The sequence below is a fragment of the Budorcas taxicolor genome, chromosome 17 (assembly GCF_023091745.1).
Source record: "Budorcas taxicolor isolate Tak-1 chromosome 17, Takin1.1, whole genome shotgun sequence".
NCBI classification, from domain to species: Eukaryota; Metazoa; Chordata; class Mammalia; order Artiodactyla; family Bovidae; genus Budorcas; species Budorcas taxicolor.
In genome coordinates this window covers 64,241,197-64,258,818 of record NC_068926.1, presented here as the reverse complement: position 1 = coordinate 64,258,818, position 17,622 = coordinate 64,241,197, and the positions used below count along the sequence as shown (strand labels likewise).

At 45.1% G+C, this 17,622-nt stretch overlaps 1 protein-coding gene across 1 annotated transcript in view; it reads right to left on the bottom strand.

The window, feature by feature from the left end:
• Positions 1-17,622, bottom strand: part of SVOP (SV2 related protein) — a 47,571-nt gene that overhangs the window by 20,229 nt on the left and 9,720 nt on the right. The window contains exon 6 of the mRNA XM_052654836.1: positions 10,976-11,100. Within this exon, the coding sequence (XP_052510796.1) occupies positions 10,976-11,100 (125 nt within the window). The remainder of the gene's footprint in view (positions 1-10,975; positions 11,101-17,622) is intronic.

Sequence of the window (17,622 nt, the reverse complement as noted above, 5' to 3'; positions counted from 1 at the left end):
AGAAAGACAAATGCTGTGTGATTTCACTTACATGTGAAATCTCAAAAACAGAACAAATAAACAAACACAGCAAGCAGAAACAGTCGTAGATACAGAGAACAGACAGGTGGTTGCAGGGGGCGGTGGGGAAAGTGACGATCAGGTGACAGACATGAAGAGGTAAAAACTTCCAGCTGCAAATAAATGAGTCATGGGTATGAAATGCACGCTGTGAGGTCTACACGCTGGAATTAATTACATAATAATTGGGCTTTCCATGGGGGCACTAGTGGTAAAGAATCCGCCTGTCAATGCAGGAGATGGCAGAGACATGGGTTTGATCCCTGGGTCGGGAAGACCTGCTGGAGGAGGAAATGATTACCTGCTCCAGTATTCTTGCCTGGAAAATTCCATAGACAGAGGAGCCTGGTGGGCTACAGTCCATGGAGCAAGAAATTCAGACACAACTGAGCACAATAGTAATAATAAATTTAACCATGATATCTTTTTTCTTCCCTTCCCTTCTCGTTCCTTCCCACACATGCAGTGTATGGCCAGTGTTCCATTCATACACATGGCCCCATTCTTACCACTTCCAGCTATGCCAGTCCAACTCACAACTGTCAGCACCTGGAAGTCTTCCCTGAGTGCTTTCCCTGGTCATTAAAGCTTGCTTTGCCAACCCATGTGGTAGACCAGAAGTGCCAAGGAATTTAAACTTCCCAGGAGCAGCTCTCAACAAACGACAGTTCACTCGTCTCTTGAACAGGACAATCTGGAGAATGTGTTGCAGTCTCTCAGGGGAAAGTCCTTGTTCCTGAGTGCCTATGTCAGGACCTGCTCCTGATAAGACAGTTTGGAAGTGTTTCCATAATAATCTATATCGATCTACCAGATTATTTTTTAACAGCTCCAATCCTATTGATGAACTTAGATTGTTTTCAATTTCTTGTTTTTGTAGCCTATGCCACAAGGAACGTCTCTTCCTGTAATTGTGCCCCGCATCTGGCCATTATTTATAGCAGTTCATTATGAAAAAGAGTAATTTGGGATTCATTCAAAGCAGGGGATTATTGCAATCACGTTAAAGAGTCAAAGAAAGAGCAATGAAATTAGCAACGCCAAGAAGCAAATGATACAGACGTGAGTAAATCCCCTCTGTGAGTAATTGCATTTTTGGCAGGTGGCAGTTAGAGATTTGCCATTTGGATCACACGCTTGGAGAGAAATAACCTGGGACCTCCATCTGGCATTTCTGCTTGGTCTTTGGGGAAAGAGCAGCGTCAAGGTCAGATGTGTGAGCAAGCTGATTCTAGACAACAAATCTGAAGAAACTTCTGAGGCAGGGCTCAAGGTAGAACAGATGGGCAGCTACCTGGGGTATTTGTCTTTAAGAGTGGCTAAAACACTCTGTCACTCGTAAAGACAAAAATAGGATGCCAGGTAAGGCAGGCTTCCAGCTCATAGGTAAGTAGTGTTTCTGCTGAGATACACGGTGCCCTCTACTGGAAATAATAAACCATCTCCCCGGGTGCTAGCCTGCGTCTTCTATATTTTTTTGTGAGGCAGGATGTGACTGGTGATGGAAGTAAACTCCGATGCTGTAAAGAACAATATTGCATAGGAACCTGGAAGTGGTCAATTTACCTTGAGATGGCAAGAGGAATCAGTGATCTAAAATGGACTGGAATGGGTGAATTTAACTCAGATGACCATTATATCTACTACTGTGGGCAAGTATCCCTTAGAAGAAATGGAGTAGCCCTCATAGTCAACAAAGAGTCCAAAATGCAGTACTTGGATGCAATCTCAGAAATGGACTGGAATGGGTGAATTTAACTCAGATGACCATTATATCTACTACTGTGGGCAAGTATCCCTTAGCAGAAATGGAGTAGCCCTCATAGTCAACAAAGAGTCCAAAATGCAGTACTTGGATGCAATCTCAGAAATGACAGAATGATCTCTGTTCGTTTCCAAGGCAAACCATTCAGTATCACAGTAATCCAAATCTATGCCCCAACAAGTAATGCTGAAGAAGCTGAAGTTGAACGGTTCTATGAAGACCTACAAGACCTTCTAGAACTAACACCCCAAAAAGATGTCCTTTCCATTATAGGGGACTGAAATGCAAAAGTAGGAAGTTAAGAGATACCTGGAGTAACAGGCAAATTCGGCCTTGGAGTACAAAATGAATCAGGGCAAAGGCTAACAGAGTTTTGCCAAGAGAACGCACTGGTCATAACAAATACCCTCTTCCAATAACACAAGAGAAGACTCTACACATGGACATCACCAGATGGTCAACACCGAAATCAGACTGATTGTATTCTTTGCAGCCAAAGATGGAGAAGCTCTATACAGTCAGCAAAAACAAGACCAGGAGCTGACTGTGGCTCAGATCATGAACTTCTTATTGCCAAATTCAGACTTTAACTGAAAAAGGAGGGAAAACCACTAGACCATTCAGGTGTGACCTAAATCAAATCCTTATGATTATACACTGGAAGTGACAAACAGATTCAAGGGATTACATCTGATAGACAGAGTGCCTGAAGAACTATGGACAGATGTTCCTGACACTGTACAAGAGGCAAGGACCAAGAACATTCCCAAGAAAAAGAAATGCAAAAAGGCAAACTGGCTGTCTGAGGAGGCCTTACAAATAGCTGAGAAAAGAAGAGAAGCAAAAAGCAAAGGAGAAAAGGAAGGATATACCCATTTGAATTCAGAGATCCAAATATCAGGGAGAGATAAGAAAGCCTTCCTTAGTGATCAATGCAAAGAAATAGAGGAAAACAATAGAATGGGAAAGACTAGAGATCTCTTCAAGAAAATTAGAGATACCAAGGGAACATTTCATGCAAAGATGGGTACAATAAAAGACAGAAATGGTATGGACCTTAGAGAAGCAGAAGATATTAAGAAGAGGTGGCAAAAATACACAGAACAACTATACAAAAAAGATCTTCATGGCCCAGATAACCACAATGGTGTGATCACTCACCCAGAGCCAGACATCCTGGAATGCGAAGTCAAGTGGGCCTTAGAAAGCATCACTACGAACAAAGCTAGTGGAGGTGATAGAATTCCAGTTGAGCTATTTCAAATCCTGAAAGATGATGCTGTCAGCAAATCTGGAAAACTCAGCAGTGGTCACAGGACTGGAAAAGGTCAGTTTTCATTCCAATTCCAAAGAAGGGCAATGCCAAAAAAAGTTCAAACTACCACACAATGGCACTCATTTCACAAGCTAGCAAAGTAATGCTCAAAATTCTCCAAGCTAGTCTTCAACAGTACATGAACTGAGAACTTCCAGATGTTCAAGCTGGATTTAGGAAAGGCAGAGGAACCAGAGATCAAATTGCCAACATCTGTTGGATCATAGAAAAAGCAAGAGAATTCCAGAAAAACATCTACTTCCGCTTCATTGACTATACTAAAGTCTTTGACTGTGTGGATCATGAGAAACTGGAAAATTCTTAAAGAGATGGAAATACCAGACCACCTTACCTGCCTCCTGAGAAATCTATATGCAGGTCAAAAAGCAACAGTTAGAACTGGACATGGAACAACAGACTGGTTCCAAATCAGGAAAGGAGTACTTCAAGATTGTATATTGTCATCCTGCTTATTTAACTTATATACAGAGTACATCATGTGAAATGCTGGGATGGATGAAACACAGGTTGGAATCAAGATTGCCGGGAGAAATATCAGTAACCTCAGATATGCAGATGACACCACCCTTATGGCAGAAAGTGAAGAAGAACTAAATAGCCTCTTGATGAAAGTGAGAGAGTAAAAAAGTTGGCTTAAAACTCAACATTCAGAAAACTAAGATCATGGCATCTGGTCCCATCACTTTGTGGCAAATAAATGAGGAAACAATGGAAACAGTGACATACTTTATTTTGGGGGGGCTCCAAAATCACTGCAGATGGTGACTGCAGCCATGAAATTAAAAGACGCGTGCTCCTTAGAAGAAAAGCTATGACCAACCTAGATAGCATGTTAAAAAGCAGAGACATTACTATGCTGACAAAGTTCCATCTAGTCAAAGCTATAGTTTTTCCAGTAGTCATGTATGGATGTGAGAGTTGGACCATAAAGAAAGCTGAGCACCAAAGAATTGGTGCTTTTGAACTGTGGTGTTGGAGAAGACTCTTGAGAGTCCCTTTGACTGCAAGGAGATCCAACCAGTCCATCCTAAAGGAAATCAGTCCTGAATATTCATTGGAAGGACTGATGCTGAAGCTGAAACTCCAACACTTTGGCCACCTGATGCGAAGAACTGACTCACTGGAAAAGACCCTGACGCTAAGAAAGATTGAAGGTGGGAGGAGAAGGGGATGACAGAGGATGAGATGGTTGGATGGCATCACCGACTGGATGGACCTGAGTTTGAGCAAGCTCTGGGAGTTGGTGATAGATGGGGAAGCCTGGTGTGCTGCAGTCCATAGGGTTGTGAAGAGTTGGATACAACTGAGAGACTGAACTTAGTTACTTCACTATGTGCAACTATTTTTGCCTGGAAAATTCCATGGACAGAGGAGCCTAGAGGTCTACAGCCCATGGGGTCTTAGAGTCAGACACGACTGAGTGACTGAGCAATTCGAGGTGATTATTGTTTTGGGGTTCCTATGTGCATTTTTCTAAAGTTTCTAAAACAAAAATGTATTGTTTACTGCCTCTCCTCTTCACATCAGTATTTAAAACACTGAATCACCCCCTTCTCAGGCTCAGTGGATGGCCCTATGCAAGAAAATGGAAAGTGAACAAATAATTCTTTCTTCAGCCTCCCAACACCAAACCCTGAGAACAATCCATGTTGCTTTGCTTTTCTTTCTATTAAAATAGATCTTCCCACATCCAACTTTTCTTATTTAGACACTATTTAGTTTTCATTTAGTGTTAGCTAGAAATATCACTTCTCTTTTCTGAAACATAGACATGTCTTCGAGATTTATCTCTACTCATTAGCACTTAAGCCTGTTTAAAAATTAAGCAAAACAAAAACTTTAAAATGTCAACACCGCCAAAAAAATGAATACTCTAAAACTACTACTGGATTCCACTATCCTATCACTTAATTTTCATTGTAAAATAAACTGCTTAGTGGCCTAAATGAGTAAACATTCATTGTTTCCCCCCAAAATGTATTGTTTGCAATGATCAATTTACATTTAACTCTTTTGCTTGGATTAAAGCCTCTTCCTTCTAGTGGCTATGTAAATTGGTACAGCCATTATGGAGAACAGTATGGAGTCTCCCTAAAAAACTAAAAATAGAGTTATCATATGATCCTGGAATACCACTCTGGGGCATATATTCAGAGAAAACCATACTCTGGAAAGACAATACACCTCAGTGTTGACTGAAGCACTGTTCACAATAGCTAAGACATGGAAATAACCTAACTGTTCATCAACAAAGAAATGGATAAAGAAGATGTGGTTTATTTATACAACAGACTATTACTCAACCACAAACGAAGAATGAAATAATGTCATTTGCAGCAACAGGAACAGACCTAGAGATCACCATGCTAAGTGGAGAAAGCCAGAGGGAGAAAGATAAATATCGTATGAATTCGCTTATATGTGGAAACTAGAAAAAAGGTACGAGTGAACTTATATAATACGAAACAGAAATAGACCCAGAGACAGAAAAGAAACTCCTGGTTACTGAAGGGGAAGGCGGGGGAGAGGCTTCGGGAACAGAGATGAGTCAGTTACGGCCATGCTGGCCTAGCCAGCGCCCGGCCAACTCGCCAGCTGACAAAAGACACAAGAGTAAGTCTTGCAGAGGTGAGAGCCACCAAAATACCAATCTGCAGAATCATGGGTTAAATCCATTGTCATTTTAAGCCATACGCATTGGAGTAGTTTCTTACAAAGCAAAAGGAAACTACATTCCACTTAATAACCACCTGTCCTTAGGCAAATTCCTCAGGACCGCTGAGCCTCAGTTTTCTTATCTGTTAAATGGGGATAGTAGGGTTGTTCGATGGACAAGAAGAGGTAGTGTGAAGAGAGGGCTTGGTGTGGCTCCCCACGCTAGGGAGGCACTCCACTCATTATTATCAGCATCACTACCAATGATACTGTCATTGTTATTATCGTCAAGGACCCATGTGAACACCTTCTTTCGGGAAGCGAAAAAAGAAACAAGAAATAAAGGGAGAGGAGTTAGAAAGGCAAGGGGCAGAGGGATGGGCTCTTTATTAACAATATAATTGCTATATGAATTGATGGATGTCAGCTAAACATACTGTGTTAATCATTTGCGATACAGAAGTCATTATGCCTTAAACAGTTGTTTTGTTGTTGTTAGTGGCTAAGTTATGTCCGACTCTTTTGCGACCCCATGGACTATAGCCCGCCAGGCTCCTCTGTCCACGGGATTTCCCAAGCAAGAATACTGGAGTGGGTTGCCATTTCCTTCTCCAGGGGATTTTTGCAACCCAGGAATTAAAGCCAGCTGGCAAGCCCACCACTTAGAAGTGCTGTATGTCAATTCCATCTCAATGAAACTAAGAGAAAAACATCTTTTCAATTAAAAAATTGTAATAATATAATTTGCATTTGTACTAAATACAGAGTATATTATAAGGATTTCTGATTGTTGAACTTTTAAAAATAATATAGCAAAATCTTCCTCACTTGATTTTGTGAAGTGGCACAACTGGGTAAAGTCCTTCTAGAGGAATGGAAACTCTTAGTTACATTTAATTACACAAAAATATTTTCAACTACATGTTTCCAAATAATGAACTTAGGGGAGCCATTTTTATAACTAGATAAGAGCTTTGCATAATTAAGGCGTGATTATTTTATGTAAATAGCTGGCATGAAAGTGCCTGGGAATCAAGTGAGTGTCCTGGATGGCTAAAATATTTCTTCTGTAACTTTTTTTTTTTACCTCGCCACGCACAATGCAGGATCTTAGCTCCCCGGCCAGGGATCCAACCAGTGTCCCCTGCGGTGGAAGTGTAGTCTTAAACCCCGGACCTCCAGGGAAGACCCTCTTCTGTAATTTTGTGTGTGGTTTTTATTTGCCCTCCTTTTGCTAACCATGTGATCTTACACATGCTACTGCTATAAAGCCTCAGTTTCCTTACCTGGAGAATGGAGGTCGTCATATCTACGCCTTAAGGTTTTGCAAGTTTAGAATGGTCATGTGTTTGGAATGTAGTAATAGCTCAATAAACAGACAGAAGTGCTATTGCAGCATTAAATAAATGAACAGCTAAATGGGGAGGCATGACATTTGGGAAGCAGGGGAAGGGGGCAGACAGGCCAACTTGGAACTGTCAAGATATCCAGTAAGGGGGTAAAGGCCCTCCCAGCTGCTCTGTGTCCTTAATTTTATTCCCTTGGTGTCCTGCCCTCCCTGGCTGAAGATCTCTTCCTTTGCAGTTTCCGGAGGTGGTTTTTTCTCCCCTCCAGTGACTCAGCCATTGGAATCTCATCAGCTTATAGCCTTCTACAGGTTCCTGAGAATTTATTTCACTGACAGCACCTTTTTCTTGCTTTCCAGCACCATTCAAGATTTATTTCTTATACCTTCTGTATTACTTCCAGAAAATGTGGAAGATGACCCAGAAAAGAGCACTTCTCATGGCACCATCTTCAACAAGAATCACTGGGGATGTTCATAAGCCTCGGTTCCTTTCCCTACCCTCCTATGGCCAGAAATTCCAGGGCTGGGATGTGAGGAGGCTGGACCTACTGCCATCTCCCCAAGCATCCCTGGGAGAGGAATTCCACGTGTTCCTCTGTGAGTTCATCCCTTCCAGCCACGAGGGGGAAACGGTCCCAAAGTCAATGAATGGCTCACGAACAGGGCAGTGGCTGGAACAGCAGGAATTCCTGGAGTTGGGCCAGAAGTGGAACAGACTGACCACAAGCCCCTGCCAGCCCAGGTTAACAGGCTTGGCGTAATGGCCTCTGCTTTAAGCTCCAGTGGTTCTTAAGCTCATCCCCAATCCAGGAGTCTGTGTCAAATACCTACTCTGCACAGCCCTGGAGGATCGATGATGAATAATAACCCAGGCAAGGGCTGAGTGGAACTGAGAGCCTCTAAGTGGGAGAAAGGGCTTCCCAGGAGGTGCTAGTGCTAAAGAACCTACCTGCCAATGCAGGAGGTGTAAGAGAAGAGGTTCAGCCCCTGAGTCGGGAAGATCCCCTGGAGAGGACACAGCAACCCACTCCAGTATTCTTGCCTGGAGAATCCCATGGACAGGGGAGCCTGGCAGGCTACAGTCCATAGGGTCGCAAAGAGTCACGACGGAAGCGACCTAGCGCACACGCACGCAAGCACCTCGGAAGGGTCCAGAGGAGGGACTGTAACGGACGTATCGCCTGGATTCCCCCTTCAGCGCTGAGGCACACAGTCCCTCTGGCATGACCAGGAATGTTGCCTGCTAAGAGCTCGGGGTTGAGCCCCTTGCAGGAACTGCCTTGGCCCAAAGTAGCTAACTTCCCCCAAGGTCATGCTCCCTCCTTGAGGGCACCCCACATCCAAGGTGGCTGATGTGAACAGACAAAGGTCCAGCCCCCATCCTCAGTATGGGACATCTAAAGGGCCATCCCAGCTTCTGAACCCTAAGGATCAGCTGAGGCCCCTATCAGCTGTTACAATCACATTGCAACTTAGCTTCTCCCTCTGCCCAGCCCTGTTTTTCTGACTCCTTTACAGGTGTTGATCTTCGTGGCCTCTTGCACACGTATCTTGATTTCTGTCTGTGTCCCAGGATGTCAGCCTGAAACAGGGACCATGTCTGTTTGGCTCACTGCTGTACCCGCAGTACCTAGCACTGGCCTGTGTCACCACAGGAGCTCAAGAAAATGCTGGTTGAGGGGATTCCTTGGTGGTCCAGTGGTTAACACTTGGGCTTTCACTGCTGTGAACTTGGGTTTGATCCCTGGGAGGGGAACTAAGATCCCACAAGCTACGTGGTACGGGGAGGAAAAAACTGGTTGAATGAATGAATAAAACTAAAAAGAAACTCCCTGGTCCTAAATTACTGCAACCGGATTCCTTACTTCCAGCCTAGCCAACCCATCACTGCCAGATTAATTCTTTTAAAGTACCTCTCCTGCTTGAAATCTTTCAGTGGCTTCCCACTCATCTGCAGACAATCCCTTTGACCTGACATTCGAGACCTTGTATAAGCTTGCCCTAGTCTATCGGGGCTTCCTAAATGGCTCAGTGGTCAAGAATCCGCCTACCAAGCTGGAGGTGTGGGTCGTTCCCTGGGTGGGGAAGCGTCCCTGCAGTAGGAAATGGGAACCCACTCCAATATTCTTGCTGGGAAATCCCACGGACAGAGGAGCCTGGTGGGCTACAGTCCACGGGGTCACAAAGAGTCGGAAACGACTTAGCGACTCAACGGCAGCAGCCACCTGGTCTACGTGGCCCATCTCAGGGTTTTCGATTCTCATTTCTCAGCCAAACAAGCTAACTGAACGGGACCACTAGCCTTCCTCAGACTCAGCTATGGCTTCCTCTTTTTCACGAAATTCCCTTCTTATGAAATATCCTACATATTCCCCATCTCCTTGGGTCTCTCTAAATCCTTTTAATTGTTCATAGCAAGGCAGTGGAAATCAATGGTTAGAGCCCAGGCTCTGGAGATAGAGGGTGTGGGTTCCGATTGCAACCCTACCTCTTGTAACTGTGTCATCTGGGGCAAGTTACCTCCCCTCTCTGTAACCTTAGTTTCTTTATCTGTAAAACAGGATTAATAATAGAATCCACCTCATAGAGAAAGTGGGGAGATTAAATGAGACAGTCTGGGCAAACTGCTTAAAACAGCACTTGCCCCTTAATATCGGCTATTAATCACCATCCTTTAGAGTGGGGTCAACACTTTTTTGACAAAGGTCTGGACAGTAAATACTTCAGGTTTGCAGGCCACAGAGTTTCTACTGAGACTACTCAACTCTGTTGCTGAAGCACCAAAACAGGTGTAGATAATACGTCAGTGCATGGTGTGGCTGTGTTCCAATAAAACTTTATTTAGAGATCCAGTTGGCAGTTCAGATTCGGTCCAGCTGCCACAAGCTGCCAATCTCGGCTTCAGAATTCCCCAGTCTCCCAGGACACAGTGACGTCTTCCTACAATCCTGACTACTCTCAGTATCTTAATAACAGTACAACAAAATAATACATAACTTACAAAATAATTAGCCCCACCCCCTTCCCTGATAGTTCGGTAGGTAAAGAATCTGCCTGCAATGCAGGAGACCCCGGTTCGATTCCTGGGTCAGGAAGATCCGCTGGAGAAGGGATAGGCTACCCACTCCAGTATTCTTGGGCTTCCCTTGTGGCTCAGCCGGTAAAGAATCTGCCTGCAATATGGAAGACATGGGTGCAGTCCCTGGACTGGGAAGATCTCCTGGAGAAGGGAAAGACTACCCACTCCAGTACTCTGGCCTGGAGAATGTCATGGACTGTATAGTCCAAGGGGTCACAAAGAGTTGGACACGATTGAGCGACTTCCCCTTTCACTTTGACTTCCTGCCTTGTGGTCAAGTTAGAAACAGGTAAAAGGGAGCAGGCAGGGTAGTTAAAAGCATGGATGTTGCAGGCGGACAGATTCCAGGTCTTAGTTCCAACTGCACCCTGTGTGACTAGGGCAAATGATTTCACCTGCTGAGCCTGTTTTCTCAGCTGTAAAATGGGAATTGCTCTAATTCAATACCCCTGCACATCTTCTGAGGCTGCCGCACCATGTCCAAGAGAAATGTCCCGTCAATGCCAGATCTACCGTTTTGATTATCATTTCACCTCTCTGTCTTTCCAGCTATCGTGTTGCTTTTGCTGCTGCTAATCATTACAGTACTGACAGTGACACTCTTCTCTGGCTCCATCAGAGTCCCTGGGTAGCAGCAGCCCCAGTGTATGTACCATCTTTGCATCCTTCCGAGCCCATGAACATAGCTGCCTGGCTGCCTGGCTGGGTGGCCAGAGCTGGGTCTTTACTTACGACTGGGGGACCCCTCCGATCCCGAAGCCCACCAGGCCCCGGAGCACCAGGATCCAGCTGTACACGGGCGCAAACGCACTGAGGATGCCATAGTACAGGGTCCAGAGCACGCTGATCTTCAGTCCCTGCGGAGAAGGAAGACACCCAGTCACAGGGCTTCTCAGCATCTCCAGGTCACACGCCCCTGCACATGTTCAAGGTCACCATAGGGTCGCGGTAAAGGGTAATCCACACAGCCAAAGGGATACTAAGTGTTCTCTGGGTGGTGGTGCCAACTCTGAGGGGGAGTGTGGGAAAACTGTGGGGTGTTCTTAGCAGTCCCAGTGATTGGCAGTTAAGAGACAGGTCCCAGGGACTTTCCTGGTGGGCCAGTGGTTAAGACTCTGTACTTCCACTTTAGGAGGTATGGGGTTCAATTCCTGGTCGGAGAACTAAGATCTCACATGCTGTGTGGTGCAGCCAAGATTTTTTTTTAATAGACAGGTCCTAGAGAGGCTAGATGTCCCACAGCACATGAGACATGAAGACTTACCTCACACAAGCTTGAATCGAACTTCCCACCAGATATTAAACCATGCAGTTGCTAACTGTTTATGACTCTCTGCACCTAGACCTTTCTGGTTTACATATAAACAGGATTTGGGACGGTGGGTCACACCCTCCAAAAGAATTCCTGCGGGTAATTTTTCAGGAAAGCAACTTCTAGATCAATCAAAGTAAGATACACTTTGTTTTATCTAGAATTTTACAGAATTATCTTTTCGGAAACCCGTGTTGCCAGTGGAAAAGCCATGTGTGATATTTGAGTGGCCGAGTGTGAATACAGCATCCGTCTGCATTCATGGGACTATGTGTGTCTATGAATAGATCCGAATCTTATTTTGAAATGTCAGATATACAAAGAAAAAGCATCGAGATTTCATTAAATCCAAACTTATTTATAATTGGGGCGAATATGAACTCCTTTCAGGATCTAGGCAGAGTAGTATGTGACTATTTGCATATTGAAAGGAAATTTATTAATTACTTCTTTAAAAAATGTCCTCCCTTGTGGCCTAGTTAAGATATTATAACTGACTTCCTTTTTAAAAGCTGTGTAAGTGGGAATTCCCTGAGGGCTCAATGGTAGAGAATCTGCCTGCCAACGCAGGTGGCACAGGTTTGATGCCCGGTCCAGGAAGATCCCACGTGCCAGGGAGCAATTAATTCCGGGCACCACAACTATTGAGCCTGCGCGCTAGAGCCTGGGAGCCACAACCACTGAGCCCACAGCCACAATTACCGAAGGCCGAACACTCTAGGGCCCGCGCTCTGCAACAAGAGAGGCCACTGCCACGAGAAGCCTGTGCACTCCAGCTGGAGAGCAGCCCCTGCCTGCTGCAACTAGAGAAAAGCCCTTGTAGCGACAAAGAGCCAGCACAGCCAAAACAATTAATTAAATGGAAAAAACTGTATACATGACTAGGCTACTTTATCTCGGAAATTATTTCTGGATTATTGGGGGCACTACAAAAATTTTATAATTTTTTTTTAAATAAAGGAGACATTGTAGGGAATTCCCTGGCAATTCAGCAGTTAGGACCTGGTGCTTTCTCTGCTGTGGCCTGGATTTTCGATCCCTGATCTCGAAGCTAAGATCCCACAAGCCACACCGCATGGCTGGGAAAAAAAAAAAGATGTTGTATTTTATGGGGTTGAGAATCACCTGCTGCTAAGTCGCTTCAGTCGTGTCCAACTCTGTGCAACCCCATAGACAGCAGCCCACCAGGCTCCACCGTCCCTGGGATTCTCCAGGCAAGAACACTGGAGTGGGCTGCCATTTCCTTCTCCAATGCAGGAAAGTGAAAAGTGAAAGTGAAGTCGCTCAGTCGTGTCCAACTCTTTGCGACCCCACGAACTGCAGCCTACCATGCTCCTCCGTCCATGGGATTTTTCAGGCAAGAGTACTGGAGTGGGGTGCCATTCCCTTCTCCTAGGAAGACAGCATTGCAGGAGAAATCTGGCATATATTACTGGAGTGTTAATTACGCTTAGAGATGGAGAAAAAAATTAAGGGCGAATGTGATTGAAAATGGCATTTTTTATAACACAACCACCACCAAAAGTGTTCTGGAGTAGAATGCAAATGTACCATGAATATTAGACCTGCCACATGAGGTCTGGGCGGACTGCCCTGTCAGGGAGTGTTTAACAGGAGGATTGCTACGTGCTGTTTCTCGTAAGTCCTTTGTTCCTTATCAAATGGAGCAGCAAGCTGCTCCCAGGAACTGAGCTCATTATGTGAGACAGGCTTGAAGCTCCTTTAGTAAACATTCTCTTTACGACAAAACTGCTTAGTCTCGATCCCCTTTCTTGAGATACGGATTGTCTCCTGGCCTCGTGACCATTCTTAATCCCTTGTTCCCTCGGTAACGGTTGCTGTATGTTTGGTTTTCTGATCTTTATCATTGTCGAAAGAAATTTCTTGTACAACAGCCTATATGTACTCACAGAAAGATTATTAAAGCACCTTTGCTCCATCAGAGTTTGGGTCCCCGTGTCCTTCTGTCTGTCTTTCTTTCTCTCTCTCTCTGGCAAATTCTCTGGAGCGTAGAAACCCATTGTGCTCACTCTCCTGCCCGGGCTTCCAAGACCCCCTTGAGAAGGCGCCCTGTGCCTTCGTCAGCGAGGCAAGCCCTGTGTCAAGGGCTTTATTGGTTCTCTAAGAAAACCAGGGAATATCAGCCTGTTTCACTTTCTTACCATCGACTCTGGACTGTCAGGGCCCAGTCCATTAAAGAACCCCAACACTGCCCTTTGCAGCACCCTTCCTAGATCTGCAGGAATGAATTCACCCTCTGTCCACTGTCCTCTCTGCACACCCCTACCCCTCAACCCTTGCTTCAGGGAGAAAGTGTGAGATATTCTAATTTTAGCTTTAAAATGAAAACGAATTAAAAGAGACTAGAGAGGGAATTTGGAAGTCTACCACACATGATCTCAGTCTTTTGGAAAATGATTTTAGGTTGTAGAGAGAATGTTTTAAATGACTTTGCACCACTTTGCAAGAGTGTGATTAACTTTTCATTTTAATCTTCACTCTTCTGATTATGCTTAAAAGGAAGTGTCCGTGGGATGCTGGTCTATCTTAACACCATTAAAAAATTTTTATTTTATATTGGAGTCTAGCTGATTTACAAGGCTGTGAGAGTTTCAGGTGGACAGCAAGGGGACTCAGTCACACATAGACACTTGTCCTTTCTCCCCCAAACCCCCCTCCCATCCACTCTGCCACATAACATCAAGCAGAGTTCCTTTTGCTACACAGTAGGACTTTGTTGGTTGTCTATTTAAAATACAGAAGTGTGTACATGTCCATCCCAAACTCTCTAAGTATCCCTTACCGCCCCCCACCCCATCCTTCCACCCGGGTAACCATCTTTAACATCTTTTCAAACATCTGCTAATCTTATTCTTTAACAGAGACAGCAATGAGGCAACCATACCAGCTAGAATTTTATAACATTGTTTTCCTTGTATTTACTTTTGCAGGTATTTCTTACTTAGGGCAATTGCTATTGATTTCCCATTTAAGACTCTAAATCAAGTTTCCTTTTCAAAAAACATGCATCTAAGGATTTTTTTAATATTGATATAAAGAAAGATATTAAGTACATAAGAGAATATGTGGGGCAAGAATGATTAAAGTCTAGGGAGATCTGGATCTATTGCAATAAATAATAATAAATAAAAAAGCAACCTTTCTGCTCCCCTTTCTAAACCCAGGGCTACACAACTAAACAACAACAAGAAGGATACAGGTACCTGCCACAGGCTTAGTTCCTTTCTTCCGATTTGACCTAACTTACTAGGGACTATCTTTTTTTTAATTGAAGAATAATTGCTTTACATCATTCTTTTGGTTTCTGCCAAACATCAACATGAATCAGCCATAGGTATACATATGTCCCTTCATTAGGGATCGTCTTCCTTGGAACGTGAGAAGGCTTGAATCAGAAATAAGACATCATTAGTGGCTGCTGCTGCTGCTAAGTCGCTTCAGTTGTACCCGACTCTGTGCGACGCCATAGACGGCAGCCCACCAGGCTCCCCAGTCCCTGGGATTCTCCAGGCAAGAACACTGGAGTGGGTTGCCATTTCCTTCTCCAATGCATGAAAGTGAAAAGTGAAAGTGAAGTCTCTCAGTCATGTCTGACTCTCCACAACCCCATGGACTGCAGCCCACCAGGCTCCTCCATCCATGGGATTTTCCAGGCAACAGAACCCAAATTATGGGCTTCCCTTGTAGCTCAGCTGGTAAAGAATCCACCTGCATTGCAGGAGACCCTGGTTCAACTCCTGGGGGGTTAAGATCCACTGGCGAAGAAGGGATAGGCCACCTACTCCAGTATTCTTGGGCTTCCCTGGTGGCTCAGCTGGTAAAGAATCCCCCGGCAATGTGAGAGACCTGGGTTTGATCCCTGGGTTGGGAAGATCCCTTGGAGAAGAGAAAGGCTACCCACTCCAGTATTCTGGCCTGGAGAATTCCATGGACTGTATATCCATGGGGTCGAAAAGAGTTGGACACGACTGAGAGACTTTCAGTTTCAGCGGCAGAGAAAATAAAAGAACAGAAGGAAAACAAAGCAGAAGAGTGGGGAGAGAGAAGGGCGCCCAGACTGACACATGGGAGCTATACTTCTCTCCCGGGGCTGCCTGGCAGCCGTGCTGCCCTGGTGAGGTCACCGGATGCCCTCATGCCAGGCAGCAAAGACAAACAGGCCGACTGGTCCTGTTAGGTCACAGCAGAGTGCAGCTGGCCCTGCATTTGCCCGCTGATGCCAGCGCTTTCCAGGTGCCCAGAGAACAAGAACTCAGCAGCCATTTGGAGGGGCCGTCATGGCATTGCAAAGGTGTGAGTGCTGCCAGCAAGCCCCATCCAAGCGCTGCTCAGGGCCTCTGCGGAAATGTCCTCTGGGTTCTCATTAACTGCACTTGTCGCTCTGCCTAACATCTGTTCTGCCTTCTAGATTGCTACCCTTCCCCCCTTTCCTTCCCTCCTTCCTTCTCTATTTATTCAGCAGCCTCTGTATGCCCGGCTCTGGAGATGGAACGTGTAGACATCAGGCACTCACTAATTTGCTCATTCACTTCACAATAAGCAGGTATTGAATGCCTGCAGTATGCCAGACCCTTAGGGATACTGATCACATACTATTCATTCATTCAATACACAGGTACTGAACACCTGCTGTGCACGCCACACTAGAGGTACTGAAATGTATCATTCATTTGTTCACTCGTTGGTTCACTGTGCATGGACTGAGCACCTCTTGTGGGCCTGGCATTCATCCTTTCACTCTGCACATATTGATGGCCTACTGGCTGCTAAATACTTGGTTGTATCCTGCGTCACAGCAGGCCACAGGACAGCCAGAGGCTCTGACTTCATGGAACTTTCGTTTGCATTTTGAAATCACTGCCTCATCGTGATGCTGGGTCCTCACCATGCACTGTGGAAAGAGGTTGTTATTTTCATGTCCACTTTAGAAACAGCACATTGAGGGCCAGAGGAGATGAGTGATTTGTCCAGGATCAGCAGAGTCAATACTGGAGCTAAGACTGCCAACCTCTAAAGCTGTACTTGGAATGAGACACTCCCCTCCTCCAGGACCTTCGATGGCTCCCCATTACCCCCAGTAGAGAACATACAGGCCTGATGCAGGTGGACCTGGGTGAATGAAAGGGAACTTGTCTTACCCTGCCAGCCTCAGCTCCAGCCAAAAGCTACCGTCACAGAATGTGGGTCCTAAGCCACCAGATTACCCAGCTTTCCAAAAATCCACAACTCTTTTTATTTTTATGCAAAATACGGCCATTTTGAAACAGAGGCAACTGATTCAAAAATCCCATTAAGCACTGCACGGGATAAATTAAACACATCTGGGGGCCACCTTTGGCTCATGGCCCACCTGTTTGGAACCCGTAGCCTGGAAAGGTTTCAAGCTCCCGCTCTAAGAAGCTGAATGTCTAGCTGTCACTTGGATGCCAGGCCTGCAACCCCAGCTCCAGAGAAATACACTGATCTCATTGCCAGGAGCACTGCTCAGTCACCTGCAGGGTTGCCTGACCCAAGCCCCTGGTACTCTCCAATCATGCTCAAGTATAGTGAAAATATTCACAGGGCAAGGAAACCCAAGCATGTTCAGAGCATTGAAATGAGAGGCCCAAGGCCTGCCGGCCACCCCTTTTTATTCCTTAAAGCTAACATGGTCCTAGAGCCTTTGAACTAGATGATAACCTGATCCCATTCTAAATTTTTCTTGAGTCCCAATCAATAGCAGTTACCACCAACCACAGGCTAACTATTCATCAGCAAATACTGTTCTAAATGTATCATATACATATCCTTATTTAATCCTCCCAGTGGTCCTGTGAGTTCCTACTATTGTCAATCCTATTTTGCAGATGGGAAAACTGAGGCTTAGAGAGGGAGAGCAGCTTGCCCAAAGTTACCTCGCTCGACAGGGGTCTCTATGATATAAACTCAGATGCATGTGTTTCCATACCCACGAAGCTACACACCCATGGTTGCCCTTCCTTTCCATGACTGCCACACATCCCCAGGCTGTAGAAACTTCTGTAGGGATCAAAGTGGCCCATTGAGG